Source organism: Manis pentadactyla, chromosome 4, assembly GCF_030020395.1.
Source record: "Manis pentadactyla isolate mManPen7 chromosome 4, mManPen7.hap1, whole genome shotgun sequence".
NCBI lineage: Eukaryota > Metazoa > Chordata > Mammalia > Pholidota > Manidae > Manis > Manis pentadactyla.
The window spans coordinates 30,737,418-30,762,480 of record NC_080022.1 but is presented as its reverse complement, the minus strand read 5'-3'; the positions used below and the strand labels follow the sequence as shown (position 1 = coordinate 30,762,480).

The window sequence follows — 25,063 nt, the reverse complement described above, 5'->3', positions numbered from 1 at the left end:
CTCTTCAGTAATTTTTTGGCTGTTCTCAAAATAAAATACAAACTCTCACTGTGGACTGCAAGGCCCTGGATGGTGGCTCCTGTGTTAGAGTAGGTAGATAGCCCGACATGAGCAGGGAGGGGGAGGGTACTTCGGTAGAATGCTTGCTTCCATTCTACACATTCCGTGTGAGCTGTTTCCCAGGGATGTGAAGTAAGAATATAGATAACAGACTGGCCAAAATAAGCTAGTTCCAATATGAAGGAGAAATTGACCCAAACCTCACTCAAAAATCCATTAACATAATAAAAATCACACCTCTATGTCATTAGCATAGTAAAAAGCAGCTCTCACTCTGCCATTCATGTCATTATGTCTAAATGACAGTTTAGACTTAATAGTTGCAAATATAACCCAAATTCCCTCCTCCTGAAGTGAGGGTGGAGCAAGCCCAAACTCTGAAAACTATTTCCTTTGAAACTTAACCTCACTTAGTGAATATTCATCTCTCTTTATATTAAAAAAAAAGGGTCCCCTTTGTTTCCTCAGTGCAACCCCTTCTAGGTCTGCCCACACCCGAACTCTCAGTTATGAACTCTTGCTTTATCTCAAATCTCCTTTTCCAATAAACTTAATGCTCAATGGCTTTTTCTATCCGTTTTTGCTTTCTTGCAATGAGACCAAGGACCTGTCTCCGGTAATACCTGTATATCTCTCCAAACTCACCTCATACCACCTGCCCACTTGTTCACTACACTCTGGATGCACTGTTTCCTTTCAGGACTACAAATACGCCAAGCTGTTTCCTACCTCAGGGTCTTTGCACTAGTTGTCTCCTCTACCTGCTATGCAAGCTCTTCACATATATGCTACTTCTCCTTCATGATTCAAGTCAAATGTCACTTCCTCAGAACATTCTTTCCTGAGAACTCAATTTAAAATAGCCTCTACACCAGTGCCCTCTATGTCATCACCCTGCTTCTTTCTTTCGGTACTCAATCTGAAGTTATTTATATATGCCATTTATTTGTCACTGGCCCCACCAAGAATGTAAGTTCTGTTTTGCTCACCATTCTATCCTCAGGGCCTAGCCAGTGCATGACACAGTCAGGCCAGTACAAATATTTGATAAATGGGTAGCCAAGGTCATAGAGCCAGTCAGAGACAGATCTGGAATTCCAGCTTTGCAATTTTGGAAGTAAGGTATTGCCCCTCTTTTCCAGCAGGTGGAGCCAAAGCCACACCTGGTCTTCAGCAGGGGTCGGAGTTGTGTGGGGTGGGGGTGAGGGGTAATTGGTTTGGCTTGGTTGTGGGCAGGGCAAAGTCAAGAGGGAGAGGCAGGTTTTTTTGTAATGCTGGATCCAAGCATAGTGAAAGTCAAGATGGCACTTCTCCCAAAGGATGGTAGGTATGAGCTGTCCAGACAGGCATGGAGTAAGCAATACGCAAGGGGTTTCTGGGATCCCAGATTGCTTTCCCACTCCCCCACCTGTGCCATTCAAAATTCATCCCCCAAGATGGTAGCAGGGGGTCTTTGAGGAAGAGAAAATTTTTCCGTGAGCATGAAACTGGAGGCAAGGGTTTCCTATTCCAAATCCTTTTTGCACAGCTGAGGGAAACTGAGGCCTAGGAAGAAGCATTTGATGGGCTAGTGGGTGTTGGGGATGGCTCACAAAGTCCCCTTATTATAGCTCACGTTTATTCAACTTCACATGCCCGACCCCACCATGCCTGGCCCTGGGCTTAGTGTGGGAGACCACAGTGTACGGGCTTGGACTCTCAGAGCTGCGCCAAGGAGTCGGGGGGGGGCGGTAATTGGCTTGGCTTGGCTGTGGGCAGGACAGAGTCAAGAGGGAGAGGCAGCTTTTTTTGTAGTAATGCTGGGCTCAGAGGCATGCTGTAGCCATGACATATTGGACTGGTGTCTGTCAGATGGACCAGAGGCCAGAAGTGTTGTATTCCAGAGCTTGGTAGGTGGCCTGCATCTAGATCTGGGGAGGTCAGCAGGGGGCCCAGATTTCCTCCTGAAAGCAATTGCAACTCACAGAAGGGTATGTAAACAGGAGAGCTACTTAGTTATCTTGAAAGGTATACAGAAGAAATGTGAGATCAAATCAAAGATAGAGACCAGTGAGGATGCTGGTACAATCAGCCAGGTGAGAGAGTAGCTGATAAGTAACTGTAAGGATGGGAAAGAAGCAAACTTGAGTGGTTGAGAAAATTAAAAATTTTTTCTTTAAAAGCAGGGTTTGGTGGTTATTTGATTGGAGTGGAGGAATAGGGGAGGTTTAAGTGGGCCTCTGCAAACATTACCTGAGTCCCTGAGCATTCCAGCTGTGGAGGCTAGACCACAGCCCAGGGCACCTGCCCTGCCCAGGCAGCCTCTGAACTTGAGATGGCAGCTGCAAATGCAGTAGGACGTGCCTGGTGGTGGTGAACCACATGTTACCATGACAGCCTGAGGTAGTGGTTCAGAGCACAGGCTCTTACCGGACAGCCTGGATTCAGTATCAGCTCTTCCACTTACTGCCTGATGACCTTGGACAAGTGACTTTTCTATGCCTTGGTTTCCTTATCTATGAAATAGGGAAAATAATGCATGTACAGACCTCATAGGGAAGTTATGAGGATGAATTATTTATTAAGCATGTATGACAGGCTTGGCAGAATTTCATCAGCAGATATGTATCCCACCCCCTCCCCATCCCCCCTCTCCCCAAAAATGGATCGCCAAGTAAAAACCAAGCTCCATAGTCCAAGCACTTCTCTCTGGGCCTTGTTTATTCATCTGTAAAATCAAGAGGTTAGCCTGGGAGCCCCAATCCTGCTAGCTTTGCTTTCCCAATATTTGGAGCTAGGCCTAAGTGTGTGAGACCCAACAATGTGCAAAGGCAAGTTCCTACCAGCTTTCAAAAGCTGACTGTTAAATTCTCGGGAATTTTGCAATATAGCACAACCATTGGTAACTTGAAATTGGCTATAATAGGAATATTTACTCAATGAGAATAGACGAGTACTTCAAACTAGGCCTTCCCCCCCAGTCTCCTCCCCAACAGAGGTGGTCTTTCACCAGCACACCAGTGGTGAGACCTCTCCTCACCCAACACGCACACACACACAGCCAGATACATTCTTACCTTTCAACATAGCCATTAACAGTCATAGAGAAAGACTCACAGGTCTCTAGGACCCACAGGGCCCCAGTCATACACAGTGTGCCAGCACAGCCAGCCCCACATGCTCAGGCAGGAGCAGGGCAGGATGCACAGCATGCAGGCCTGGGCAGAGCCACCGTGAGTCTGACAGTGGGTCCGTCACTCTCAGGCACAGGGGAATGGAGGGTGGTGCTTAAAAGATGCTAGAGTCTCACAAACCTGGAGTGGAGTTCCAGATAGGTCACTTGGCTGTGTGACTTTAGCCAAGTTTCTAAACTGGAGCTCAGTTTCCCCATCTTTAACATGGGGACAGTCCTGACTCAACAAGACCATTTCAAGGATTAAATGAGAACACCAGCAAAGTGAATGTAAACTCACCACACAATGCCTGTGGTACAGACAGGTGTTTAGTAAATGTTAGCTGATGCTGTTACCACACTTTCAGAGATGTCTCCCCATCCAGGGCACGTGTGGCTTAGTGATCCCTCACTGCGCCTTAGCACAGAAGGGTTCACTGAGTGGCTGAGGCAGTTCACTGAGATCGAACCAGGCAGCCCCATTTTCCAGCTTTTATGAAAATTAATAACATGAATAGCTCACAGACATACACACACCCACACACATTGCTATGTACATGGTCATTAAGTTATTAATTAGTCTCTGTATAAAATGTTTCTACATTAGTGTTCCGAGCTAGGCTCAATCAGTCCTTGGCATATTCACAGTAGCAGCCCCAGGGCTCAGCCCCACAGCAGGCAAGGGAGGCAGGCAGCTGTATGAACGGCCTGCCCCACAGTGGGCACAGGAGGTGTCCTGGGCTGCTTACTCTGAGTCTTTGGCTCTCTTCCTGGTACCTGGAGACCAGCTATTCAGTGAGCAGGCAAGCATGCCCGGATTTCTTGTGTGGCCTGATGACCCAGGTCCCGTGCATGGTGGCTTTGAGCAAGGCCCACAGCAGGCCCTAGAGGATGCTGGCCAGCTCTGTAGAGTCTGTGTCAGAGCAGCCCGAGCTGCTGGCCTCTTCCCTGCAAGAGCCAGAGACAGGTTAGAAGAAGCATCCTTACCCCTCTCTTGTCCCCACCTGCCTCATTCCTCACGGGGATCTGGGCTCTGCAGTCTTAGCCTGGTGTTAGGCAACTAACTCTAAACCACACTTTACTCACCCCCACTCTCTGCCCAGAAACTGGTGGTTGGCCTGTTCACTATTTTTGCTGCCCACAAGCCCCAGGATTATGCTCTGGCCTAGGCTGACTGATGGGCTGGCATGACTCACCCCACCCTGCCTTCTAGTCTCCCGAAAGCCAGAGTTCAGGCCACACCTGAGCTCCTGCATGCCACAAGAGCAGCGAAGAATGCAGGCTCTGGAGTGAGAACGCCAGGGCTCCACCCCAGCTCTAACCCTGATCAGCTGGGCCAGTCACTCTTGCTGGTTAGGCCTCAGTTTCTTCATCTGCAGAGTGGGACTCATAGGAATATCTGACACCTAGGGTTGTTGAAGGACAATAGGAGATCATGAATGCACACTCCCTAAAACGTAGGCTCCTGAGGGCAGGGCTTTTCTTTCATTCTCTAGAGCACTGCTTGGCCTGTAATAGGTTTCCAGTGAGTATTTGCTGAATGAATAAAGTGTAAAGCCACTCAGCACAGTGCCTAGCATGCACCCAAGTGTTGGAGAAGTGTCAGCTGCCACTGTTAGGAATCAGCAGTGGGAAGGGGCAGAGTAAGAGAAGTACAGGAGGTGAGTGTGGACTTGGCCACAGGAGGCACACACTGAGGGCTTAGACAGGGAGATGCCCTCCTCCTCCTCACCATCCCGGCCCCGATCTCACCTCAGAGCCTGTAGGGCTTTCTTGTTCTGCCGCCGCTTCTCCTCATCAATCGGGTACAGCTTGAAGAGCAGCAGGCCTAGCAGGATGAGGACTATGGGAACCATGGTCACCAGCATCTTCAGGGTGAACTTAACACGTGCCGGCTGGGAGCAGCCACGGGTCTGGTACCCGGCAAAGCTGTGGGACCCAGTGGCAGGGCAGTGATGAGGATGGGGCACCTGGGGTCTGGCCCTGCCCAGCACTGCCCCAGGCCCCCACCCCACTCACTCAAGACTGAGGGTGGAGATGCCCAGTGAGACTCCAGAGGCGAACTTGGTGAAGAAGACATAAAAGGAGAAAAAGATGGGCTCAGTTCCACGAGAGCGGGGCTGCTTCAAATGGAAGTCATCAATGACGTCGGGCAGCATGGACCTGTAGCAAGTGGTGGCAGCTCTGAGGATGCTCCCACCTAGCAACCCCGGCCCTCCCCCTGCCCAAATGGTGCTTCTGTGTCAGTGAGAAGAGGTGGCCATCTGAGAGTGTGCAGCCCCACGAGCACATAGCTCAGAGAGATGGCAACTTCTTATGAATAAGGCCCATTCCTCCAGCTTGGCAAATAGAGTGCAGACCAGATTTAAGCCCCCATTTCCCACACTGCTTAGGTGTTCTTGGCCAGTTCCCAACCTGAACAAATGTGCAGGGAAGACCTGCACCATGCCCAACCTTGACCCACAGAATAGCCTACAGGAGGAGAAGCCCCCACAGAATTCTCCCCGAGGAGCTTCTGAACTGAGGGGTGGGGCTGGGGACCATACCCAGGTGGGCCTATCATACTTACCAGGGTAGTAAGAAGGCAGCAGCCACACTGATGCCAGCCGCCACAGCTACCACATATGTGATGATCAGGTTACTCTTCTTGACAGCCACCAAGATGAGAAATGGCACTGCAGACTGGGGAGGGGGTGGGTGCAGGAAGATGAGCCCACTGAGAGGTCCCACCAGCAACCCTCAACTCTGCCCAGGCCTCACCCCTCAGCCCCACTCACTGAGATCCCAAAGTATACAGCCGTCTTCTTGCCAAACCGGGTTAGGAACCACTGCCAGATGGGAATGGTGAATGTGGCCGAGAGCTGTGGGTGGACAAAGAGGGACAGAGTGGGTGAGGGAAGTGGGCTAGAGTCATGGAACTCCTCTTGCCCTTCCCAGGACCCCGAAGGGATTCCCAGCCTGGCCTGAGAGCAGCCGGACGGCATCATCTGGGCAGTGAGGAAACTGGCAGGCACTTTCTCTGAGAGCTAGTCCAGTCTCATCTCCTGCCTTCTCCAGGCCTCCACACCTTTGCTTTTGCTATGCTTTCTACTTGAATAGCTAACCCCAGACTCAGACTTTCATGGTGCTAACTAAGCAATTGTAGGTCAGGTCCAACCAAACATTCTGAGAAGTCTTCTAATTCCTTCATGACCTTGGGCCAGTCTGAGAAATGTCCTCAGACTATCCAAAGAGCCCTCTCACAACCTATGCCACTTCAGCCCAGGTTCCCTACCCACCCTCTGGGCCCCACACATACCATGATGGCCAGAAGCAGGTTCTGGAATTCATTTCGGAAGCCCAAGGTATAGGTGCAAAACAAGGCGAAGTTTCCCTCCACCAGCTGGGGGACAGGACAGAGTAGGGAGAAGAAAATGCATGGAAAGAGGTGATATTTGGGCTGAACCTCCCCAGGACATCCCACATGCCCCAGGGGCCTCCAGTCACCCCCACCACATCCCATCCATCCCTTAGGATTCATCACATCCTGAGTCCTGGGTCTACCTCACCTCCATACACCTCCACCCCACCTTCCAGCAAGCATATCAGGCCCCCACTCACCATGAAAGCCAGGGAGGTGAAGAGGAAGCCTGCAATAAGCTTGATGTATGGGCCATGGCTCATGACCAGCCGGAGGCCCCGAAAGAAGGGCATTGGCTCAGCCTGCTGAGTCTCATAGGGTTCTGGGGGTCAGAGGGGACAGTGAGGAAGAGTCAGAGGGCCCTCCTAAGCCTGAGACCTGGGCAGAGGGGCAAAGCCGTCCCGAGCTGGTGCCTGCATCCCTCCCAAGGGCCCCTCACCTCTCTGCTCCCGCACGCCCAGGGTTAGGATGACAGCACAGATGACATAGATGGAGGCAATGACCCCTGCTGCCAGCAGGTATGCATTTTGCTATAAAGGGAGTAAAGGCAACATAGAGACAGTCAGTCTGATCTCATCCCAAACCCCAGAAGCTCCACTCGATGACATTGGACAAGTCCCTTCTTCTCTGGGGCCTCATACTGTCTCTCTCTGTGAAATGGGGATCATCTTAGGCCTGTTGCTGCTTCCTAAGACTGGGTAAAGTTCAGAGGAACAAAATGTTAGGAAGTCAGGCTGTGGAGTCTGAGAGCCCACAGTTCATTTCCCCCCAAACCTAGTTTCTGCAACTCACTAGCTCTATGATCATGGACAAATCATTATTCTCTCTATGCTTCAGTTTCCTTATCTGCAAGGAGGGCATATTAACAGTTTATATATCAAATGCCCAACGTTTAATAAACACTAGCTATTATTACTATTTTGAGAATGATTGCAAACCACCCTATTGCTCCTCATGTCCCCAGATCTCTGTCTGCTAGAGGCCTTACCGTTTCTCTAAGTGAGGTGGTGCCATGTGTGTGATTGGCAACTTCCAAGGCCACTGCAGAACCGTTGGGGTCCTGGAGACAAGGTGTATCGGCTTGTCCCACAATTTGCCCCTGGATCGCTGTGCCCAGCACTGTGCCCAACACTTCCACAGTCATCCCTGAGCAATGAAAAGGAGGTCCTCTGGAGGGGCCTCATGGCTTATGGGCCCCCACGGAGGAAGGTCAGATAGATAGAAGCCCAGTTCTAGCCCCAGGTGATGGTAGCAGGTCCAGGTAGGGTGGCTATAAAGTGGTTGGGCAAATGGCACTTGGGCCTAAACTCATGGCCTGGTTCTGTGTGACCTCTGGCTAGTCCCTGTACCTTTCTGTTCCTAGCAGAGCAATAAGGGGATTGAGTTATTTTTAAGATAATCTCACACCCACTCTCAGCAAGGGAAGATGTGGCAGGAGGGTCAGGGAGAAGTTGACCCAGGGTCCCTGGTGGGTGGGATCAGTGAGCTGGGGAGAGACTTACGATATGCAGTGGCAGAATCCCGCTCACTCTGCTCTGTGCTGATGAACATGGTGAGAGCTGAGTAGGGAACGTGGAAACACTGGCATGGAAGAGAGGCCCTCGGCCAGTCAGACGATGGACAGACAGATGTGGCTTTGGGCACCAGCCCTGGAGGCCCCAGGGACTGCCCTCACCCCCATCCCAGATACCCAGGGGACGTGCCCGCACTCACCGTGACCAGTGTCTCAAAAAGGCAATAGAACAGCAGGTACCACAGGGCCTGGCCCTGTGGGAAGTCAGGCACAAACCAGATGAGGAAGTAGGCTATGACGGCCAGAGGCGTGGAGAAGATGATCCTGAGGAAGGGGAGGGTCTGAGGGGGGCTGGATGCCAAAACCCCAGGATCTGAGCTTGGCTGGACTACTTTGTAGCCCCACAGGGTGCCCGCTGAGAAGGAAATTCCTCCTCCCAAATCCACCCATCCCAGGGTCTCTGGGAAGAGGCTGATAGCCAAGCCCGGAAGGGTAGACTGGAATTGGGCTCCTGGACTAAAATCCTGAGTGTGGAACATGAGGTTAGACATGAGTCTTGCCTCCATCTTCCCAGGGGAGTAGGCTCTAGAGACAGGGGCCTCCTGTGGGCTAGGGGACTGAGAATGGCGGCCAAGACCTCAGACTGTGGGGCAGGGAAGCAGGGAGGTGCAACCTCAACACCAGTGTTCTCACACATGTTCACACATACACACACACACACCCCGATACATACACACAGGGGTCGGGGAAGCCAACCGTGGGCAAAGGTTTTCCTTCTAGAGAGCCCATGGTGGAGGACTGGGCCTAGTGGAATAAGTATAAAGGGGGCAAATGCCTGCCTCCCCACTTGTGAGTCCCACATGTCACAAGTGGTTAGACCTCAAGATGGACTAACTTCATGGCATCAGTATAGAAAAGCAGCAGAGAGCAGTGGTTAAAATAAAGGCCTTTGGAGCCAAACTTCAGGGATCCAATTCCAGTTCTACCAACAACTATAAACAACTTGGTCTTGGGCAAATTATTTAACTTCTCTGAGGCTTATTTTCCAATCTGTAAAATGAAAATAGTAATAGCATCTACTTTACATTCAATATTTATGCAAGAAATATTCAAGTGCCCACTATGTCTGAGCACCATTCTGATTACTTAGGATTTATCAGTGAACAAAACAGACAAAAATCATTGCCCTTGTGGAACTTACATTCTAGTTGGCAAATTAAAAATATACATAATTAAAAAGGTATATTATTTAGCCTGACATATGCTACAGTGCAGATGAACCCTGAAGATACTGTGCTAAGTAAGCTAAACACAAAAGGACAATATTGTATGACCCCACTTATATGAGATACATAGAATAGTCAAAATCAGAGACAGAAAGTACAGTGGTGATTGCCAGGGGCCGGGGGCAGGGAAGATGGGCAATTATTTTTTATTGGGTGCTAGGTTTCAGTTTGCAAAGATGAAAAAGGTGTGGAGATGGATGGTGGTGATGGTTGCACAACAGCTTGAATATGCTTAATACCACTGAACTGTAAACCTAAACATGGTTAAAATGGTGAATTTTGTTATACATATTTTCACACAATAAGTTATATCAGATGTTAGAAGGTGATTAAGTGCTATGAAGAAAAGGAATAAAGCAGGCTAAAGGAGTAAGGGGGTGCGATTCACAACTGAGGGGACAGGGTAACCCTCATTGAGAAGGTGACATCTGTGTCAAGACTTGAGTGTGAAGAGGGGGTTGGCCTTGCAGAGATCTGAGGCAAGAGCTTGCTGGGCAAGGGGAATAGTCGGTACAAAGGTCCTCAGGTGGGTCTGAGGATCAGCAAGGAGGCCAGTAGGGCTGAAGTAGTGAGCATAGCAGATGGGCCTAGGAGATGAGTTTGGAAAGGGCATACCAGGCCGTGTAGGGCCTTACAGGCCATCATATGGACTTTGGCTCTATTTCATAGGGTTGAAGTAGTTTTGAGACATAAATAAGATGATATTAAAATGTAGAACAGTACTTGAAACAGGGTTTGCTCTGATTATCACAGCAAGAAATCTCAGCTGGAGAGTTTATAACAGGCCCACAGCTAGGAATTGCAGACAGCACTGGGCTAGGAACCAGACCTCAGGTCCACCCCTGTTCCATCTTGGCCTCCCCGAGTCTTTGCAGACATCCTGCCTCTCATCGGATAGCCTTGGGAACTCCAGGGAAAGTGTCTGTCAAAGTCTTCCTGGTCTGAAGAAGGGATTTAAATGCTGGCTGAGGGCAAGAGCTAGCCTGAGGCCCAGGAGGAAGAGTGGGTCACGGGGCTCATGATCCTCGAAAGGCCCAACCTCTTCCTACATTGAAAGAAGGGGTGCCAGGTCCCAGGCCTGAGAAAGAGCCTAGTCCATGAGGTCACATATACTACACAGGGCCCCTCAGCCCACGAGTAACCCAGGGCACACTCTGACACAGGGCTGGGGCACCACTTGAGCAGTATCACTAGGAATCACCACCCAGACAAGTGAGGACAACTACAGACACAGTGCTAAAACAGAAACCAGCCTGAAGGGTTCTCAGCAACTTCACCAAGCCCGCTGCCACACCTGCCCTGCGAGAGGCCCTCAGATCCTGCCGCCCAGAGGGAGGGCCTTCTCTGCTCTCCTTCCCTGCCCTCCTCCACCCTTGCCAAATCCACGTGTCTCCTCAGAGAACAAGGGCTCCTCCATCAGCCTTCGTCAAACACTCAATCCTCCTCTCATAGGCAGCTGAGCAGCCTCGCTGAGGAACCGAATGTGACTGGGAGAAACCCAGCGCTGCCGTTGGGTTGGGCTGGCCAAAGTAGCTGCCTCCCATTGGCTGTGCCTCATGAGGAGATGTGGCAGCGGAGCCCCGCCTTCCACTGGCTGCCAGGGAGGCGGGTACAGGGCTGGGCCTCACCAGCTGGCTTGCTGGGAGGCCTGAGCAGCCTGCCCAGGTAAAGCAGGCTGTCATCATGAGCCTGTTGCATGAGACCCCCTCCCACCCCCAGAGGCCTGGATCAAAGGCCCCAGCCTGGGCCTTAGCCAGGAGCTGTGGTGGGAGGGGGTCTTGTGGGAAAGGAAGCTCTGGAGGGGGGTTAGAGCCATAGGAAGAGCCAGGGAAGAGCTTTGAAGGCCGGAGACCAGGTATGGGCACCCCTGGGGCAGGAAGGCGCCCACTTGAGCCAGTATGGGCTGGAGATGAAAGGGGTATGTCTACCCTCCCTCCCCACGCCAAGCAGGATGTCCTGGAGGGAACCAGAGCTCCGGCCTGTCAGCCTGTCCTGTGTCTCCCTTTGCTGTCTGATCTATGACACCACCTCCCCCCACCTTGCCCCATAGCCTGATGGAATAGTGTAGGCTTTGTAACAAGGGAAAAGGTAGTTCAAATCGTACAAGGGGCCAGAGGATATAGGTCTGCTATCCCATTCACGGTATTACCTCCCGCCAGGAGCCACTCTGAAGGGGTACCAAATTATATATTACTTAATATGTGTACAGTCACTATTCTAAGTACGTTACATATTTTAAAAACATTTAATCCCTACTACAACCCTGTGAGATAGGCATACTTATTTCCATTTTGCCTATGAAGATGCTTGAAGCTCAGAGATGTTAAGTGACTTGCCCAAGGTTGCACAGCTACAGTGGTGAAGCTGGTGTTCAAACTGAGGCAGGCTGGTTCCAGGGTATAACCTTTCAACCACTATGCAGTATTAGCCCTGCTAGTATGAGAAGTGAGAAGTGGGAACAGTTAGAATTCCAGCTTCATTGAAGGTAATGGACCTTGGGAAGCAATGAGGTCTGGGCTAGGGAAACCTGCTGAGTCTGACAATCTGGCAAGCCTGAGAGTAAACTACAAGGGCACCCAAGTGCCTACACCTGGGGCAGCGGAGGCCTCAGCTGGGGTTTCGACATTTTTGAGTCATTCCTCCTCCTCACCCCCTGGCCTGTGACAAGCCAGATGGAAGGAGCAACAGTCAGTAGACATGCCAGAAGTTCCGTCTTCTGCCACCTTGCAGCCTCTTCTACTCACCAGGGCATGAGGCAGCCCAGGCGGGTCCAGGAGGATTTGCTAATGCAGAAGCCCACCAGGGGGTCTGTGAAGGCATCCCAAGCTCGGCCCACAAAAAGGATGATGGAGGCAGAGAAAGGGTCCACCTGGAATGGGGAACAGGCAAAAGGCAACCCCCTTATCCTTCTACCTACCTCAAACCTCACTGGTGGACAAAAACAGGGGCTCCCTCCCTGCCTTGGCCAGACCCTTGGGACCTGCTGCTGCTCCCACCCAGGCCTTAAGCATCTTCACTTGCCTTGGTAATACTGCACAGTTCTCTGATAGCAGTACCACTGAGTGCCTCCTTAGGAACCTTCCCAGAAGCCGGTGGCCTCTCTCACATTAGTTTCCCCAATCTGACTTTCCCAACCCTGACATTCAAGACAACAGTTTCACATTTGGACTGCAGGTTCCTCATATTTGCAGCCCACTCAGGGTCCAGCCCGTGGGAGTTGCTAAAAAAATAGCTGCTTGAATGAAGTCATTTGTCCTTTCTGGGGCTTGATGTTCCTCACCTAGAAATGGTTACAACTAAGATGTCTTACTTGCAAAGTCAGATGCTACAGACAAAAAAAAGCCAGTGTAGTACATGACCCAGAGAGCCATGGCTCTTCAGCCTCCCACTGTTCCATCCAGACAAGGCAAATTCCCAGGATGCCAGGCTGCTAGCCAAGTTTCTCAATGCACAGAGGAGCCCTGCTTCACCCCAAGTACCTCTTCTAGTCAAAGACCCTGTGTACTGGGGCACTCTAACTCAGCCCAGCCCTTGAGGGCCCCTCTGCCCACTGACATGTCCCTGATCATCAGGTGAAGGTAGGATGCACCTCATCCACAAGGCTGGCAACATCTACCAACCTGAGCTGAGCCAGCTGACTGTTGTCCAGCCAGGGACTTGGTGTGCCATCTCTTCTAAGAACAGTATCAACATGGGCCCCATTTTCCCTCACACCACTGCCTACCCCTCCAGGCTCTGTTGCTCTTGCCCAGCAAGGAGGAGTTGCCTGACCTTGCCAGTTAAGATTCCTGGGGTGGACAGACTCCCCTTCTGGATACTCTCCAAAGCCGCCTTATTTCTCATCCACTGTGACTCTGAGTAGAAGCAAAGTAGATATTCCCAGTTCCATTTCACAGATGGGGGAAACTCAATGAACCTGCCTGGGAGTACCTCGTCTTTCCCACCTCAGGATGCTGGACAGGTCCTGGCAGGCTTGGCCCACTCACCTGAGCCACATCCAACAAGTAGATCTGCAGGAAGAACCCCAGGGCACAGCCAGTCACCTGGTAAGGGGCCCCACCAACTGCATAGCAAAGCTTGTTGCAAATGGACAGCTGTTGTTTCTTCTTTGGTTCCTTCTGGAAGAAGAGGAAAGGATGAAAAGAGACCCCAAATCCTGGACTCTGTTCTTGAAGGTTCCAGAGGCAGGAGGCCATGCCTCCAGTCAACTCTGCCAGGAGGAACAAGTCTGCTTTGCCGGGTCCCCACCCAGGGAGAAAAGAAAGGTATTCTCTGTTCTTAGGAACCTGGAAAAGGGGAAACCATACTGAGGAAGTCATCCCTAAGCCATTCCACCACCTTCTGGCCCAGCTTCTGGGGAAACTTACCAGACCACCATCCCTAAAAAAATCCCCAAGGCTTCAAGCCATGCTCCTATCCAAGTTGGAGCAGGAACGTGCTCTAGCAGAGGACCTGTCTCCACCCAGCACCAACAGTCACAACCTGAAAACCTTCTTTGTGCCAAGATTTGCCTAAGCCCAGCCCCAGCTTCCACCCTGATTCAGAGGCCAGGACCCACCTGCCTACTGGGTGAGGGCTCTAGTGAGCTGTAGGGGTCCAGCCAAGCTGGCTGCAGTCACAGCTGTTCTCTCCATCTGTCCCAGAGTGTCCCTAGCCCCTGTAGGCAGCCAGAGCTGCAGGCAAACCCAGGAGCAATCCTACCCTCCCTCTTCCTGTCCCTCTTCTCCAGTTCCTAGACCTTGGACGGGAAGAAAAAACCTCTAGGTGCAAGGCTGGGCCCTCTCTGGTTGGAACACTAGCGATGTAGAGGTTGCCCAGGGAAAGTAGAAATTACTTTTAGCTGGTCCTAGTGCAATTGCTCTTACCAAGATCAGTTTAAAAAATTTAAAGGAAAAGGCAGTCATCTCCCAGGCAGATATCTATTTCCTGGTACCCCTCCCTGGGGACGCCTTATTTCATCAGGTCCAGAGAGCTGGGGATGGAGCCGAAGGTCAAGACCTCAAAGCACCGGGCTCGCCTCAACACCCAATCACACAAACGCTTGCGGCTGTTTTAAGACCAGAGCCCTTGTTCTTATGAATGAACTTGAGCGGCACTCACAGTAGAGTAGACATGTGGGGGTGGGGAGCAGGGGCTGAGACTTCGGAAACTGTTTCCTAGATATCTGGAGTCTCTTGCTTCTAGGGCAGCAAACCTAAGCCGCTCCTCACAGAACTGAAACCGGCTAGGCAGAGCCGGGCACCAAGTGAAGCTGCCGGCTGGGCGGCTCCACAGAGATGAGGAGCTGGGGTGGGCGAAAGAGGACGCCCGGATCCTACAAATGTTCTCCGCTCCCTGCCCCCAGGGCATCCGGGCCCGCTCCTGTCTCTGGGTCCGGCCTGTCCTTGGCTAGCCCAAGATGTCCCAGAACCAGGCCTGTCCCCCCACCCCCATTTCAGCCTGCCCGCACCCGTTGCCCTTCACCCGGGGTGCCGGGCCTCACCTTCACCTGGGACGGACGTTCACCGGCTTGGAGGATGCCGGTGGGCAGCAGCCCCGCCGCGGAGCCGCTCTCGGCGCCCTCTCCTTTGGCCATGACTCGCGGGCCACCCCGCCTGGGACCGGAACGCCGGGATGTTCCTCTGTTCCGTGGGCCTCCGCTCGGTCCGGGTTCTCGCCGTAGCCTCCGCCGCCGCCACGGTCCCAGCGTACCAGCAGTACCCGCAGGCGGGCGGACTGGGCGCACACTCCCCTGCACGCCCCCTCGCGCCTCTTAAAGGTTCGATCCGGCCCTCTGGGCTCCAGCCAATCCCTTCGCCTGCCCGCCAGCCCGCCCCGCCCCGCGGCTCTCTGCCACAGTCACGCTCGCAGTGCGCCCGCAGCGGCGTCTGGGTGCGCTCGCTCTGCGCAGCCCTGGGAGAAGGCTGGAGACCCACCTGACACGCACGTGGAAATTGCGGCCCAGGGCTGCCCGGGGTTCCCCAGAGTGAGTTCTCCCTGAGTCGGGCGTACACCCGGTGACTTCTGACCCCAGACCTAGGACAGGTAGGGGCCCTGAAGCCCCCTGCCCCCTTTAAAATCTGGAGTCAGATTGAGTCTCCGTCTGCTTTAAATCTGGAGGTTGTAGCGCTGGCACCTTCCGTACTGATGACCCTCTCTCATCCCCCAAGACTACCGTTCCCTCTTGCTGACACTCAGCAATGGGGGAGGAAGATGAGGCAGAGCAGTAGCTGCTCTTGCGGGCAAGGAGCTCGCAAGCTGTGGAGAGGAGATAGGACCACCGCCACTACTGCACTGTGACAGTAACAGCAGCCTTTTATGGAGAGCTTCCTCCATGCCTTACGTGATCTCTTTCAGCTCGCAGCCTCCGTGAGGGAGTGGTACTCTCAGGATCCCCATTTTACAGCTGAGGGAAGGGAGGAGTGAAACAGTTATGCGGCAGAGCCAGGCCTGGAAGGCTTTGTCCCTTTCCACAACCTTCCCCCTTCACAGCCCTACTCTGTCCCTCTCAACAAAAATTTCCAGAAGCCTGGTGGAGTTTATGTGTCTCCCCCACAAGAAGCCCTGGGAGATACAAGCTGTAATGACAGTCTGGTTGAAACAATCAAAGAAAGGTTTGAAAAACTGAGTACTGAGTAATCTGGTTCTGGAAAGAAGATAGGCAGACATTAATCTAGAACAGAGGCCAGACGCACATGCCAGAAAACAGTCCTACCACCTCTGGGTCCCTTATGGCAGGGTCACCCCAGGCTTCCCAGACACTCACGAGGCTGGGGGGGGGGGGGACGCAATTCACCCTGCTTAGTGGAGCCTCTGCTGGGATTTCCAAAGGCCAATCATCCCTGTTCCTGTGGGTTGCTCAGCTGCAAGCTCCTTTTTTCCTTCTGAAGAGCTCTGATTGCAGGAAGGAGAAATGGGGCCAGGATGACCACACCAAGTTTCCTCGTGTGCCCTACCAGATCCCAAGTTGGCACACACCTCTTGGCCACTGCTAAGAAGAAGAGAGCCAAAACAAGGCAGTTAAATACTGTGAAAAGGGCATGGACAGGCCCCCAGGGCTCTGCCATGAGCTGTGTGACGCTATTCTGACTCTTCTCTCCGGGTTTGAGTTAGCTGAGGTGAACTGTACAGTCCCTTCCAGCCCTAAAATCTTCACTCCTATAGCATCACTGCTATCACAAGTGATTTAGGTCCCCACCAGCTCATGAGCTCCGGGAAGGTAGGAACCACATCTTTTTTACTGCTGTATCCCCACCACTAGCTTGGGGCCTGACTCACAGTAGGAACTTAATTAATGTGTGTTCAGTGAGGCATGCTCAGTCTCCGTCAAGAGGAATGCATTCGGAAAAGCCCCAGGCATCTCCGTTTACTAGCTGTGGTTGATCATGGGCAATTCAGTTAATCTCCCTGTGCGTCAAGTATGAATATTAATAATGACTACCTGATAGGGGTGTTTTTTTGTATGAAACAAGAAAATACACAGGAAGTGCTTGGCGAAAGAGCCTGGGAGCAGAGGCTGGGCTGGTCCCCCTCCCAGCCTGATTCCATTCTGTCGGTGGAGCTATGTGAGATTCCAGATATGGCCTGATCACGCCAGCACAATAGGCCTATTATTCCCCCTGGTCTGGACTCGGCACAGTGTTAGTGCAGTCTAAGACTGCTGAGCTTCCGAGCCTTTCTCTCCCATGATTAGTTCCCATCGGGTTGTGGTCAACTAAATCATTCAGATCCTTTTCTCTGGAGCTAGGGTCAAGTCAGGTCTCTGCCCCATCCTCTACTTTGTGTTAATGTCTTGAATTTCACAGAAGGACAATGTCATCTTACATATTGCAGCCTGATGAAATGGTTTTGAATGCTCGTTCTATTGCCCACTGTTTTCTCTCCCTCTCTAAATTTAGATCCAGGCTGCTCCTTGCAACTTCAACTCCACCGTCCATACTATTGTTCAGAACAGAGCCCCATGGCATACCACTAGAGCCACTCACTCACTATTAACCAAATCAGAGCACTGCTAATACAAAAGCTCCCAATTATTTAGCACCCACTGTATGCTAGGCAAGCACCATGCTAAGTGCTTTTATATATACTATCTCATTTAGCATTCATATCACCACTGGGGAGGGTAGTTTTTATTACCCCCATTTCATGGATGATGGAGAATCTGAGGCTGAGAGGGGAAGCAGAGACTAGTTTTATAAACCCAAAGTCAGGACCCTTTTACTGATGATGAGTTTGGTTGTACACTTGTCACTTAGAGATATTGTCCTCATATAGTTGTGACTGCATGTTTCCACTGGCCCTCTTGGCCACTCTCCTTCCTAACCCCTTCCCCCCACACCACCAGACCTGGAGCCCAAGGGGCTTTGCTGAGGCTCCAGTCCATGGAGGGCAGAGGGCAGCCTTACCAGTTTTATGAGCATCAGGAGCCTGGAGCCAGGACATGAGCCCAGTTTCCATGGCAGCGCTCTTTCCAAGACAGCAGTGAGGACAAGAAATTCTCCCTGAGGAGCAGGGAGCCAGCTCCCCACTCTGGGGGTCCCGGCCATCCTTGCCCCCTTCTGGATCTAGCTCAGTCTTACAGCACAGGGCAAATGAACTTCAGAGCTCCCCCTGTTGCTCTCCACCTGTTTGCACCCTCACAGGGCACCATGCCCAGCCTGGTGAGTTTCTTCTTGTGTCCTAGCATTCTCCCCTGAGGGCCTTTAGGGGAGGCCACCAGATCTCCTGAGCCTCTTGGAAGGTAGAACAGCAGAGTGGAGTGTAAAGATCCCAGTGATAGGTTATGTGACTTCAGAGCCTATTTCTACTGTTGGCCATGTACTCTTAGGCAATTTATTGAATCTCTTTGAGAGTCACTCTCTCCCCACTGCCAAATGGGGATAATAATTGTACCTATCTCATAGGGTTGGCATGAGGATTAAGTGGGGTGCTTAGAACAGTTCTTGGTACATAGTAAGCACTTACAAAGGTTTATTATTATTATCATTATTACCATGGGCAAAACCTCACCAAGTAAGGCCGCTTAAGTCAGAGACGCAAAGTTTTGATGCAAATAGTTGGGGACTAGATTTATGTGACATAAGGTGTTCTTTCTAGTACACCAGGACAGGATTACCAGGCGGCTCTGTTGGGGTGGCTGTGCTAAGTGAAGGTGGTGCCAGATGCCAGCATTGCCTTTTGGGATAGCTTGCAATCTGTTACCCAATGGTAAGATTTCTTCAGTCCCTAACTGGCAGACCTACCACCCTGACTTCAGTAGAAAAGAAGCCCAGCCTTTGCCTTTAAAACATACTTAGCTCCACAGCCACTAGTATGTTTACATCCTGGGTGGTAGTGCCCTGAGGTCTGAGGCCAGGGAATGGGCAGATAGAAGAGATAAGTGCTGGCCAGGTCCTAGATCAAGGGCTTTCTGGAACAGTTGCTGTGATGGGGATGCCTCAGGCTGTTCCCCATATGGCCCTTTTATTTGCCTTGTGGGGAGGACATAGGGCAGAAGGTAGGAAGGAGGGGCTCTTGAGGGTCTCAAGAGAGGCTCTCTGGGAGGAAGCAGCTGAGGGCCCTTGAAGTCACCTGAGGTTACCAGTTCCTGCCTGGGTGTTGGTTGGGCAATTGTAGGACAGGAGAGGTCTCAGGCTAATCCATGTAATCCCACAAGACTACAGACCATTCCACAGGAAGGCCCCTATCCTGGGCACTGAGACTGGGTGATAGCTCTGACTTCTGAGCCACAGTCATCAGGGGCTGAGTGACACAGAGTGTCCCCACAGATTCTTTGGACACCTGGTGACCCCACTACCATGAGCCAGTGTCTATATATCTTCTCATCCTGGACTCCCCCAAATACAAGGCCCTTCCCAGAACAGAGAGACAGCCCTACTCCCCAGAGAGACTGATTGCTGAAGAGATGTAAGGATGACAGAGTAGAAGAAGCTGGACAGTCAGCCTTGGGTCAGGTGAACCATGCCATCTGAGGCCAGAGCATGGCTCTGAGGGAGCCCTAGGCTTGGACAAACTTACCAACTTACCACCGCAAGATCAGATAAGGTGCTTTCTGAGCAGGGGCCCAGAGCTGGGTGTCAGAGGAAGGGATGGGGACTGAGTCTGAGCACTACCTCTCCCCTTCTAACTGGCTAGGACTCTGCCCTAGCTCTCCTCATGCTCACACCACGTTCTGCATGGAGGCCCTGCTCAATCTGCTGACTTTGACCCTCTCAGAGCTGAAAGAATCTTTCAAAGTGATTTGCTGAACTCAGGCCAGCGTGGCAGAAACAGAATCTGCCTTGACAAGCCCTAAGGTCCCACCCCTGCTCTGAGCCTCCTTTTACCTGACCTCACAAAAGGTGTATTGAACAACAGGGCACCACATACTGGATGCTTCCATTTCCACTGCAGCATGTAGAGGAGACCTCTGGCTTTGGGGGGACTACCTGCAGACTCTGGGGTAACCCTGTGATATGCTGGCTAGGGGCAAGAGATAATAGCATAGCTGGGGCCCTTAAAGAGTGTGGCCTGGAGTCAGGCTCATCAGGGTTTGAGTCTAGTTTTGTCTCTAGCTAGCTCTGTGACTGTGAGAAGATCACTTCTCTGAACCTCATTTATCTGATTTGTAATACCTCGCAGTGTTATCCTGAGGACCACGTGAGACTGTGTGTACATAAAACAAACCTTACAATCGGCTCTCAACAAATGTTAGCATCTTTCCTTTGTCCATTCCTCTGCTTGGCAGGATATATTTGATTAATAGGTGGTGGAAAAACACATTTTTCTTCTGAATTTAAAACCTTAAAACATGGGGGCCTTAAGTTAAAAAAAAAAAGCTACTTGGAAAAGGTGAAAGGTGGCCTTGTCAGTGGTTCACTGAGCCTAGTCTGGCAAAGCACAGGGAAACGAATTAAGACATAGGTGACCTCTCCTTCTAGGGGGTCACACCTAATCAAGCAGACTACATTATAAAATGATGTAGCAAAGGCCTAATGGAGACCTGAGTGTACAGACTTGAGAACACCAGATTCTGTTGGAGGGGTGGAAGTTGGAAGGCTTCAGGGAAGGGCATGCCAGGCAAAAGGGAACACCACAGACATGGAGGTGTGATAGAGGATGGTGGGTGCAAAAGCAGGAAGGATCTTAGAACTGGCTGGGCATTTGCTAGACAGGAAACCGGTAAGCTCTGAGGCCAAGAAGATGGAGGCAGGCCTTACATCCTCATCCTGAAGACAGTGGGCAGTCATTAAAAAGATTCTGAGCAGAGGAGTAAAATGGCCATGTCTGGACTTAAAGATGACACTGTCACTTGCCATCCTTAGACCCTCATCCTGTCTCTCCCGCATTGTTGCAGCAATGCTGTAACTGACCTCCTCTGATCCAATCTTCAGCACACGAATTAAAAAGAAAACAACTGACCATTTCATCTCCCTGTTTAAAGTCTGCCTAGTATGTGTGTTCTGTATATATTTGAAGAATAAAAGACTAAATGAAAGAAGGGGTTATCTGTAACAGCCCTTCCTCTATGTTTCTAGGTCTATGGGTCTAATTAAAGCATTTCCTGATTTCCTTTCTGGGAGAAGTGAAACCAGAGAAAGGAAGGGACTTGCTCAGTGTTACACAGCAAGTCATCAGTGGGCCTTTGCTTCCCATCCCTTAGGGATTCTGAGGGGCAGCCTTGCAGAGAAAGCCCCAGACCATGTTTTGCCTGGTATCTGAGTACCCAGGATGGACCCTCCAGACCACAGCGAGGACACAGAACGCTTCCCTTGCCACACACACGAACTCCAGCTCCTTATCCCCTCCTGCCAGGAGGAGGGTTGAAATCTGGAATTCCTCCTTAGCTTGCAGCCTTGATCTCTCCCTTTGGGGCTGCTCCTAGGAGGAGGATCAAGGATCTGCTAGGCTCTAGGCTGGCTGTGGGATTCTAGGCCTCCCTACTAGGACTCTGTGCTCTGAAGCTAAGATGACTCTGTGCTAGATTTTAGGATTTTGGGTAGGTTCTGAGCTGGACTCTGTGCTACTCTGGGCTCTAGACTTTGGGCTTAGCTTTTGTTTGAATTCTGGGCTCTGAACTTTTGACCCTCTGGCTCTGGGTTTTAGGCTGTGAGCTAGCTGGGTTACAGGCCCAGGGCTCAGCTCTAAGTTCTGAGCTCTGGTCTTCAACTTTGACTGACTCTGGGCATGGATTGAATTGTGCTCTGGGCCCTGCAGTCTGGGTTCTGGGCTCTGGGCTTTAGTTTTGGATGCTGACCTGGATTTTGGGATGAATGAGGCAGGTGACACGTGAGGTGTCCTCACATGGCCAGATCTATCCTGCTTGTTCCAAGGAACTTCCTGCCAAGCAGAGAGGAAGCACAGGTGCAGCCTGCAGGCTGGCTCCCTGTAGAAAGGCAGCAGCAACGGGGGGCTGGGACTGAGACTGAGGGGCTCCCACCCCCACCTATCCTACTTCACTCCCCAAGACTTCAGCCTACTCTCTCTTTCAGCCAGGAGTTTGGCTTGAAGTCCTTGGTTCCCAGAAGAGGTAGTTCCCAGGACTCACCTAAACCTTACCTCAAGTCCTGCCCCTTACCCTGACTACCTTCTCCCTTACAATGGACAGCTCCACATTTTATTCCCCTTCAAGGAAAGTCCCCTTCTTCCCATGTCTGCTCCAGCTCTGGAGCCTTCCGTCTAGCAGGACTCCTCCCCAGCCCCACTGCTGGACATGCTCACTCCACACTGCTGCCATGAACACAAGGCCCATGTGCACACAACAGACTGAAGGAGCAGGAATTTCCTGTAGGGAAATACAACTAAAAGTGATCATTTAAAATTATACATGTCACATGACTGCCCAAAGGGAAAACAACTAAAACATGTTAACAGGATGTCTCCTCATAAGTACACTCAGTTCTTAATTTTATTCTCCTGTCTCAGATCTTCTTTCACACCCACAAAAAAAGACACCTCTTTAGTTCTCCACTTGGCAAAATCTCCATCAGGCTCTGTGTAGGAAACTTCACCCTCTAAGCCACATGGGATAGGATCAACAGGATAAGAAGCATTTAGCAGAAAACTTCTCAAAGACTGATTTATTCAGTCTAGAAGACTATCACAGCAGGAAGATGGAGAGGTGCAGGAAATAGTCTTCACCAAACAGCCTAGGGTGGGCTTGGCAATTTTGACTCTCAGTATCCTGTTCTGTTAAAGTCTTTCTGTCAGTGAGAAGTGATGAGCTATGCCTCCTCCTTATTGTTCAGACTTGGCCTTTGGGTTGAGCTGAGGTAGAACGAGGGTAGTTAAATGCAGGTCAAATATACATACCGCACACACCTACAAAAGATAAGCATTTATTCTCAGTGACAATATAGTTTAAATCCATATTAAGGGAGAAAAACACTTTCCTAAGAGCCCCATCATCTGCTCCCTGCCCACAGTGGGGATAACTCAAATTATTTTTTAGAGCAATGTCAGATCTTCTGGGTACATCCTCTTACTTCAGGCTGTGCCCCAGCCTACTATGCATAAAAATGGGCCTGGCAAACAGCATCAACCTATGCACTTCTCTCTTGGATATATGTCCTTGTAAGAGCTTTGCAACAATTACTTCCTTCATTTTGGACTAGATGAAAGTCATGGCAGGTGGAGGGCTAGAATTCTCCCCACTCCTAAGCAGAGCAATCCGGAAGTGTGGAGCACTGGGTTTTCCAAATACATGCTCATACTTTACATCTCAGCTTTAGTGCCCACTCTGACCACTGCATCCTCCATTACGGCTCGTGTCTGTCCATCCTAGAAAAGCCTCAATCTGAAACACACAGGGCTGTGAACCTCCTGCTCATGCTCAACATGTTTCTTGACATGTTGTGTGTTTGTTCACTCTGTCTCCTCAGCCAGACTGGGAGCCCCAGGATGAAGGGACTAGGCCAGGGTCCCGTCATTAGGATGAGGGTTCATTGAGCCCTGACTCTGTGTCAGGCAGAGTCCTCAAGGAGTTCAGAGTCTAGAAAAAAAAGCCAGCAGATAAATAAGTCATTACAGTAAACTCTGATAAAAATTATGATAGAGGGAAACAGAAGAGAGGTATGGGCAAGTTGCCATGTTGCACAACTCCAAGGGTCTATAGAACTGGTCCCCCCTTGAGTTGTGCAATGGGACAGGCCTGGTAGTGTCAAGCCCAGAGGAGGCATCTGCCCTAGATGGGAAGTCTTGGCAAGTCTGGAAACCCTTGAGGTTATCATATATTAGCTGAGGCTTGAAGGGCAAGTTTGCCAGGCAAATGAGGAGTGAAGGGCAGTCCAGGCAGAGCAAACAGCATGTGTGAAGTGGCAGAGGGGTGAGGAAACATGCTAAATGTTGAGAAATACCAGGAAGTACATTTGGCTGAAGCACTGGGCACATGTGCAAAATGCCTAGAGCTTGTTAAATGAGTTAATAAATGCAAGGAGACTATAACAAAAATTGTACTGCCAACATTTGTTAACCATTCAGTCTATGCCAGGCACTGTGTTAAGTGGTTTACATCACTTTTCTCATTTTAACTTTACAAGAATCCCATCAGATTGGTTCTTTATTATTCTCCCCTCTACAGATCAGGAAACTGAGGCACAGTGAAGTTAACCAAATTGCTCAAAGTCACAGAGCTAGTGCATGGCAGAGCCACAGTGGAAACCCAGGTGTTCTGGACTCTAGAACCCTGAGTCCTGGACTACTGCTCCCCTAACACTAGTGCCCTTAACTTTGGGTAGGAGTAGCCTCAGTGAACCCCCAAGTGGGCTTTTCTTAGCCTTATTCTAAGGCTTTTCCTCCTCAACATGACCTTAAGTGTTAGAGCTCTAAGGACCTCTTCCTTTAACCTGCTTTTCTCTTTATCCCATTGTCTCCTACCCTTTCAATCGCTATATTTATACTAATAACTCCCTCATCTACAGCTCCAACCAAACCTGGATACCTGAATGTTCTTAACACAGCGAACATTTTTTGGTTGTTAGCCACTATGCTTGGGCAGATATGGACCCTGCCCATGTGAGCTCACAGACAGAAGTAGGCAGTTAGAATGGATTATATTGGCAGAGAGAGCTAAGGGAACAAGACATGAGACCGTTGATCCCAGAAAGTGTATGTTAGGCTTGGATTTGGTTGTGAGTAACAGAAAACCCCAAATCACAGTCATAGCAACCAGGTAGAAGGTTAGAAATAACTAGTCCAGAGCAAGTATGATGGATCCACGACAATCAGAGCCCCGGTGCATTCTGTGTTATTGCTCTACAATCCTCTACCATCCTTAACACGATGCTTCTACCTCATTGTCCAGTATGGCTGCTCAAGCGCTAGTCATCACATTTGCATTTCGGTCAGTTGGAAGGAGGAAGATAGGAAAAACAGCACACTCTCCCTTTAAAAACTGTTCTTGATGGACAGTGACTGTAATGGGGTATGTGGTGGGGACTTGATGATGGGGGGAGTCTAGTAACCATAATGTCGCTCATGTAACTGTAGATTAATGATACCAAAATAAAATTTTTTAAAAAAAGGAAGGTAGAAAATATTTAAAACAAAACAAAACAAAACTGTTCCTGTAAGTTGCATAAACATTTCTGGCCATAAGCTATAGTCAAGAGAGTCACACCTAGCTGCAAGGAATTCTGGGGAATAGTGGTTTTACTCCAGGCCAGCCAGGAGCCCAGCTAAAAACCAGGTTCTATGAT

General features: G+C 50.6%; 1 protein-coding gene across 9 annotated transcripts; it reads right to left on the bottom strand.

Moving 5' to 3' along the window:
• Positions 1 to 3,689: 3,689 nt before the first annotated feature.
• MFSD2A (MFSD2 lysolipid transporter A, lysophospholipid) lies at positions 3,690 to 15,287 on the bottom strand. Of its 9 annotated transcripts, XR_005022906.2 has the most exons (15): positions 14,893 to 15,244; positions 13,397 to 13,528; positions 12,155 to 12,279; positions 8,325 to 8,448; positions 8,114 to 8,192; positions 7,600 to 7,757; positions 7,051 to 7,141; positions 6,812 to 6,933; positions 6,510 to 6,593; positions 5,989 to 6,072; positions 5,781 to 5,893; positions 5,231 to 5,374; positions 4,964 to 5,140; positions 4,454 to 4,617; positions 3,690 to 4,159 (listed from the first exon to the last, which is right to left on the bottom strand). XR_005022906.2 is itself a non-coding variant. In XM_036876530.2 (14 exons), the coding sequence occupies exons 1-14, from the start codon at positions 14,983 to 14,985 to the stop codon at positions 4,096 to 4,098; spliced, it is 1,587 nt and encodes a 528-aa protein (XP_036732425.1). In that variant the 5' UTR covers positions 14,986 to 15,246; the 3' UTR covers positions 3,690 to 4,095. The 9 variants fall into 9 exon arrangements, 8 of the variants coding, with proteins under 8 accessions (XP_036732425.1, XP_036732426.1, XP_057356042.1 ...); XM_036876530.2 differs by lacking the exon at positions 4,454 to 4,617 and having other exon boundaries at positions 13,397 to 13,525; positions 14,893 to 15,246; XM_036876531.2 differs by lacking the exon at positions 4,454 to 4,617 and having other exon boundaries at positions 14,899 to 15,246.
• Between the last annotated feature and the right edge of the window lie 9,776 nt (positions 15,288 to 25,063).

What these genes read in the sequence shown, in the direction of transcription:
- MFSD2A (XM_036876529.2), bottom strand. Translation starts at nt 14,985, where the DNA reads ATGGCCAAAGGAGAGGGCGCCGAGAGCGGCTCCGCGGCGGGGCTGCTG. An exon ending in CTGTATACTTTGGGATCTCA is followed by an intron (nt 5,894 to 5,988) that starts GTGAGTGGGGCT and finishes CCCCCTCCCCAG; the next exon opens with TCTGCAGTGCCATTTCTCAT. An exon ending in ATCTCCACCCTCAGTCTTGA is followed by an intron (nt 5,141 to 5,230) that starts GTGAGTGGGGTG and finishes TGGGTCCCACAG; the next exon opens with CTTTGCCGGGTACCAGACCC.